Below are 6,843 nucleotides of genomic sequence, written 5' to 3'. Positions count from 1 at the left end.
ACAGTTTTAGGCCCAAAGAGATGAAAAATATAAATTGAATGTCACAGATTTTGATGATTTATTTATAATTAAAAGTGAAAAGTCAACTTTTCCCAGTTTAGCTTTGAAAAGAAAACAATTATTTGAATAATTAAGGAAATATTCAGCAGATTAACTGCTAATCAGTTTTAGTTGCAGCCCTTAAGCACCACCTTGCAGCGCTCAGTCACAAACATTATCAGTCTAATAATCAAACTAATCCTGTCCAACAGAATCAGGTATCTGTCATAAGGATGTTTTTTACTTTAGATATAGAAATTTAAAAATACACCTGTAGCTACAAGTATTTAAGTACAGTTTTAATGCAAGACTTTTACTTCTAAAGGAGTATTTTTTACGTTGTTGGTGCTTTTACTAATGTCAGTGATTTGAGCGGTTGTTTCAGCAGTGACAGCTTTGAGCTTTTGAGTGTAAATGATAAACGTAGACCTTTTTTGATGCCTGAGTTTCTTCAACACCCCGGATTTCTTTGTGTTTCTGCGGCAACCTCAGTGCAGTGTGGTGTTACTGGTGTAGATGCTTTACATACTCAGCCTTGCATCAAACCTAGTTTCGCAGCAAACGTCACGAAGCATGACATCACACGCTACTGAAACAGTGGCCGTAATCCCACCCAGCCATCAAATATTTCGCGCGAAAATGGCTGGAAGTGGTCACGAGAATGCCGTGACGTTACAGCTAAAGAGGCGGGATTTAGAAATAACGGGTTTTCGATTGGACGGACTCATCGGACGCCCTGTGTTGAAGAGTGTGACGTTAAGTTTGATTGGACAGTGATATTAGTGGCACGTCCGGTCCCGCCCCCGGCAGCTCGCCTGGCTTTCCTGCGCCAGCAGCGGTGTGTCACCGACACTGGGCTGCTGCCGGAGAGACCCGGAGTCAGGGCGCATACCCAGTCGCTTCATCCATACTGGGATCGCAGGGGGGCTGAGCGGCTGCCTCGGAGGCTTTTTAAACTGAATACCGTTTAATTTGGATCCTGCGACTCTCTCTGACGCCACCGCCCGTCCTCCTGATGTCGGACTTCAAGCTCGGGATCGTACGGCTCGGCCGTGTGGCCGGGAAGGTGAGCTGGATCCCGTCGCTGCCATGTGCGGCCGGGGGAGGGCCCGCGGGGATCACAAAAGCTGCTGGAAAAAACTAATTTAGCGCTTATGAGCCGCTGCTGGCAAAGCACTTTAGTGATTGTCAAGCCTTCGTCAGTGCGGGAGTAGTTAAGTGTTACCGATTTTAGCCCCGTTTGAGCGGATTAGAAACGCCGGCCGTGCCGAGCCAGACTGGTTTTCTGTATCTCCACCGCCAGTCTCGCTAGGAAGCTAACGCTAACTAGCATTTAGCGGGTCACGTTAGCTGCTGGTCCGCGTTAAAGGGTGAAGCGGCGCCGCAAATGTAAACACGACTCCGTTTGTCATTAGGGGAGTCGGGTGGAGCCGAAATAGAAAAGAGGTTTGTTTTTGTCTTCGACGGCTGGTCACACCGAGTTAACGGTCGGTGGCTCAACTAGCATGCCGTGCTAGTAGCCGTGTTATTCGGATCACACGGCGAGCTGTCTGCTAATGAGGAAGCCATCGCCGTGCTCCATCAACCGATTCTTTTGTGCAACGTGACAAAGCACCGGCAACACAGGACGTTGCTCAACAACCGTGTCTGAAAGCTGCCACCCTGTGTGTGTGTTTTTTGGGGACGTGTTTACTCAGTTCTCCCCCCCCCCCCCCCCCCCCACACACACACACACTCAGAGATGTGACGTTCAACTATATACGCTGGTGAAACATGCTCCACGCTGCTACTGTCACAAGACGCACTGGGCTCACACACGGTGCAGTCTGAGCTGTGGCGGATCCGCTGGCCACCTGCTGAGTGACAGCTCCAGGCAGCAGCAGACACACACATACACACACACACACACCCACTCACTCACTCACTCACATGACGTTAGGATGTGCACTCGGGTCTGATGGCATGTCTCCATCTTTTTAGTGCGTCGGCAAAACCTCAGTGTAGTGTGGGGTTACTGTGTCAGGTGTATTTGTTAGTTACACCTATAGACGGAAAACTCATGAAGCTGCTCAGTGATATTTTTTATAAATGTGTTGTTGTGTAATTTCTGGGATTCCATACAGTTCAAATAGGTGAAGCTTATTTTTCTGTTGCAGATGTCATATGTTGACAAATTCCCTAATTTGAACATACCCTCAGCTGCTTATCATTTGTGGCTGTTGTGGCCTCTGTAAACACACCACCTTTATTAAATAGTTATATTCTAAATGTCATTTTGCAGTCGGAGATGGCTGGTTAAATATTTGTCCTGTTGGTTGGTACCTCGAATGTCTGTAGGTGGCTGTGCATCCTCCACTGGAAAACCTAACTTTTCCTAAACAATGGGCTTAATTGGCGTTTTCTTTAAATGATCATTTATTTAATCACTAATTTGAGTATAACTTTTTTTTTCTTCGTCTGTTTTCTCATTTCAGACAAAATACACTCTGATTGATGAGCAAGACATACCACTTGTGGAAAACTATGCCTTTGAGGTAAGTGATGAGGATTCAAGTGAAAGTTGTTTATTTTATATATATATATATACACACACACACATACTTTGGTGGTACTAACACCTAACACACATTATGTTCTTTTATTTCTAGGCACGAATGGAGGTGGATGCAGATGGTAATGGAGCTAAGATCTTTGCCTATGCTTTTGACATTGGTAAAGGCCGCTGGGCGGGAAGGCCGTTGCATGAGCTGCTCTGGTAAGTTATTTGTTCATCATATCACATAACTGCCCCCCCCCCTCCCCTTACTGGGATCATATAGGGTCCAGGAGTATATTGGAAAGTACCATTATTGTGGAAGTGTAGTCAAGGGATGAGATGAATGCTGACTTTATAGCAGTCATTAAAACATTAAAGATGCTGCTGCATATCTTTAGGTGCATATCAAACTCACCAAATAAGGTGCAAACCAATGCATGCTAGGACTCTATATCAATGCACGCCTATACCTTCCAGAATAACTCTGTTTTAGGCATCTGTAATGCTTGATATCGGTTCTGTGTCTTACAAAAGCATAGGTAGGCGAGGTAAGCTTCTTAAATAAACATCAGCACTCGCAGTCAGCCAGTCTTGCTAGCCAGCTACAATGTTGAGTAATGTTAAATATTTTAATGATCTGGAAACATGACTTTGCACAGGGAGAAGCATAAAGGAGGTATTGCTCCCAGTTTTCAAGTCATTCACATCAACTCTGTGACAGTGGACAATCGGCTGGACAACCTTCAACTGGTACCTGTGGGCTGGAGCCCCAAGCCAGAGGAGATTTCTAGCAAGCAGAGGTGAGGCTGCAGCTACATCAGTACTAGTGAACTACTAAGGTTTTTCAGGAAATGAAAACTGGTGTTAATGGGTAAGGGAGGTGGCAACCTGGACTATTGTATCACAATTTATGTTTCTTATAGCTTATACTTAATTGTTTGTAACATGTCTAATGTTTTGTCTTGTGTTCACTCTCTTGTTCAGAGAGCAGTCTCTGTATTGGTTGGCCATCCAGCAGGTGCCAGCGGACCCTGTGGAGGAGCAGTATCTGGAGCTGAGCCGCACACGCTACTACAACGCTAACGGGGAGCTGGTGGAAGAGGAGGAGTGCTCCTGCACCTACTACGAGTGTCACTATCCTCCTTGCTCACTCATTGAGAGGAGGGTATGTACTGTGCATGGGCAGTCCTTTCTAACTTGAATGATTTTTAAGTAGGATTTTAATTCATTAAAGACTTTGGTGAGCAGTAGCTTCTCTTCTGTTTTTGCACATTTTCTGTTTTATACGTAATTTAATTGTTGGTCTGAATAATTTGTGAACCCACTGCAATTATCAAAAAATGCTACCTAGGTTCACTAGGTCGCAGCACACAGCCAAATATGAACATGTTTTTGTGTTGTTACAGCTGCGGGAGTTCAACATCTGCGGTCGCTGCCAGGTGGCTCGCTACTGTGGTACCCAGTGTCAGCAGAGAGACTGGCCTGCCCACAAGAAGCAGTGTCGCGAGCGCAAGCGGGTGCTGGCCCTGGAGTCGGAGCCCGAACGGTGATCTGCCCTTATTACCTGGGAGGGGGTGAGGGAGAATGGGGTGGGGGGCAGGGTTGGACTTGTGGGAGTGGAGTGGGGGTGAAATGCAAAATGGGGACAACTGCTGACAAGAAACTAACAAAGGACCATGTTGGTTGCTTGTTTGAGGAATTCAGTCGGGGAAATGGAAAGAATACAGCAAAAAGACATCAGCCACTTCCCAAAACTGTTAATCTCCATAGCTTGCTTTTCATGTGGATGACAGAAAGGTATTAGTAGGTTTTTGTTTTTTTCTTTTTGTTTTACTCGAGGAGGGAGACCCTCGAGCTCTACCTGCTGCTATGGTTTTGTATGTGAGGGTGAACTGGACAAGCTTCTTTGGACCACAGTCCTAATACAGGCAGTTGTTGTCATCCACTTTTGTTCGTCCACCCAGCTACCGGGTGTGGTGACATCTGTGCAAGCGAGGGACCCAGGGGCTACAGTACCTGTCATTGGGGCAGGTACATTTGGGACATGGACCTTTTCACTGTATTGCTCCCTTTCTGACCTCTCTGGTGCACACAGCTGCCGTCTCCATGGTCATCGACACCTTTGCCACCTCCCTGTCTGTCGTACTCCACGCGCAGCCGAACATGCCATGCATCAAATAGATTTCACTGATTGAATCACACTACCAGTATTGAGTGTGAGCGTGTGTATGTGCGTGTGTATGCTTGTGTGTGTCTGTGTGTGTATATGTGCTGCCAGTTTGTGCTGAAGGACATTGAAATGGTCAACATGGGTTAGGGGCTGGGCTAATGTATTTCTTCTCTTCCCAAAGGGGCCATATTACGCACTATTTAAATTTCATTTTTAATTATCAGAGTTAAAAGTATTTCACTGTTCACTGAAAATGTTCACTGTTATAGTAGCTGCCAAATAAAGGCTTTAATTTTTTTTTTTTCTAGACGTTTTCTTGACCCATGTTTTTTTTTTTTTGTTTTGTTTTGTTTTGTTTGTTTTTTTTTAAAGTTTGCTTAGACTTCTTTCAAAGGTACAAAGTTGTTTCATCCAAAGTACCTGGATTTATAACAAATTTTAAAAGTCAGAATTTTCAAACCCCTCAATTTACTGTTTAAAACAGTAGTGCTGGTGTTAGCTGGCACTTTGGTTGACCGTTATCTTTAGTTGACAATTTGAGAACGTTTTTGTGACCACAAGGTAATTGTCTAATGTTCAAGACGAAATATATGTCAAAGTTCTCCAGCGATTTATAGGGAAAGAAAATGGAAGAAATCTTAACCAAAGTGTACCTGTGTTCTCTGGTTCGACACTCCTCTATCAAATCATAGAAATCCCTCCAGTCAGTCTGACTTTGCTGGTGTTTAACAAACATGTCTTCACAATGGGACTTTAACATCTGTAGGTTTATTGTTTGTGTGTGTGAGAGTTTGCTCTTAAGGGATACTTTTTTTTTTTTTTTTTTTTTTTTTTTGTCTTGCAGAAATTCTATTAGCGGAGCTATATTTATTTAAAACATTTTGATTGTGAAATGTGTTTTTGTCCTGGTGATATTTGAAGGCAAACATGAAAAGTGGACAATATGGGACCTTTTATATCACTGTTTTTTGGGACGGGAAGGGGGACTGAAGTTCATCCCCGTTACGTGTATGTTGTATGTTTTTGTTCCTTAATGATCCTGAGTAAAAGAATGACTGAGTCCTCCTTGCTGTTGCCCTTCCCGGTTTTCCACGAAAACACTGCACACTGTTACTGTCACTAAAATCTTCCACATGAGAGGCGTGAGAAACTTGAATCCCCCCCAATGTTTTATTTTTTAAGAGCGGTTTTATGACCTGAACCATTTCCTGTTTTTGTCTTCTAAGATGCAGCAGTCCAAGAGAAATGTTCTGTGTCAGGTTAATCCTCAATCCTCCTGCCTTCCTTGTATTACCTACAATGCACACCTGCTTAATGTGTTCAGGAATCCAGACACTTAACAAGCATGTAGTTCACAGTTGTACATGCCACTTGTTGATTGTTCCTTTTGTATGTGTGAACAGGTTTTCAACACTGCACTAAAGTTCGTCTCCCGTGTTAGCGCATTTGTCATAGGTGGGTTGAAGGCAGGGGTGTGATTTGGACAGAGTGAACTGATTGTGTCTGAAATCGTTTTGTAAGACTATAAACATTAATCACCTAGAAATAAAGAGCTACAATATGTCAATGGAAGAACAGTTGGGGATATCTGACAGTTGCTTTTCCAATGTAAAATGATAATTAAAAAAAAAAAAAAGAACCTCACTTGTCGGAGTTTGCTCGTGATGTTGTTAAAACAAGAGTCCTGACAAATGTGTTACGGGTAGTGTTATCAAATTTATTTAGGCTATGTTGGCTTCAAGGATGTTTTTTTTTTTTTTTGTGTGTGTGTATGAATGGAAGGCAGGGGGCCTCGTGCTGCTCAGGTAGAAAAGCTATATAAGCAGAATAGATTTTGCATAAGCAAGTACTAGGACTGTGCTGGTCTGGTCAGCCTCAGAATAGGCAACAGTTCACATACCCTTAGGACTAACAGACCTTTGACACAGCAGAAGTTTCAGCATGTCATAGCAAGAAAAGCCCAGATGTAATTGATGGCCCTAAAAATGACTGCATTCCTTTCATATGAGCTAGTTACAGGGTACTGGGATCGTGCACACTTGTTTACTGTGGAGTCTTACTAGGACACTAATGGGGCTGGGCCATTAATTCAATTTTT

General features: G+C 43.7%; 1 protein-coding gene across 1 annotated transcript; it reads left to right on the top strand.

The window, feature by feature from the left end:
* The first annotated feature begins 871 nt into the window (after positions 1–871).
* On the top strand, positions 872–6,477 carry zmynd19 (zinc finger, MYND-type containing 19). The gene is made up of 6 exons (XM_026298430.1): positions 872–1,105; positions 2,514–2,573; positions 2,688–2,794; positions 3,235–3,375; positions 3,560–3,740; positions 3,982–6,477. The coding sequence occupies exons 1-6, from the start codon at positions 1,055–1,057 to the stop codon at positions 4,123–4,125; spliced, it is 684 nt and encodes a 227-aa protein (XP_026154215.1). The 5' UTR covers positions 872–1,054; the 3' UTR covers positions 4,126–6,477.
* Positions 6,478–6,843: the final 366 nt, after the last annotated feature.

This window comes from Mastacembelus armatus, chromosome 12 (genome assembly GCF_900324485.2).
Source record: "Mastacembelus armatus chromosome 12, fMasArm1.2, whole genome shotgun sequence".
NCBI lineage: Eukaryota > Metazoa > Chordata > Actinopteri > Synbranchiformes > Mastacembelidae > Mastacembelus > Mastacembelus armatus.
Note: the sequence above shows the minus strand (reverse complement) of the source record. Positions and strands in the feature narration are given on the sequence as shown.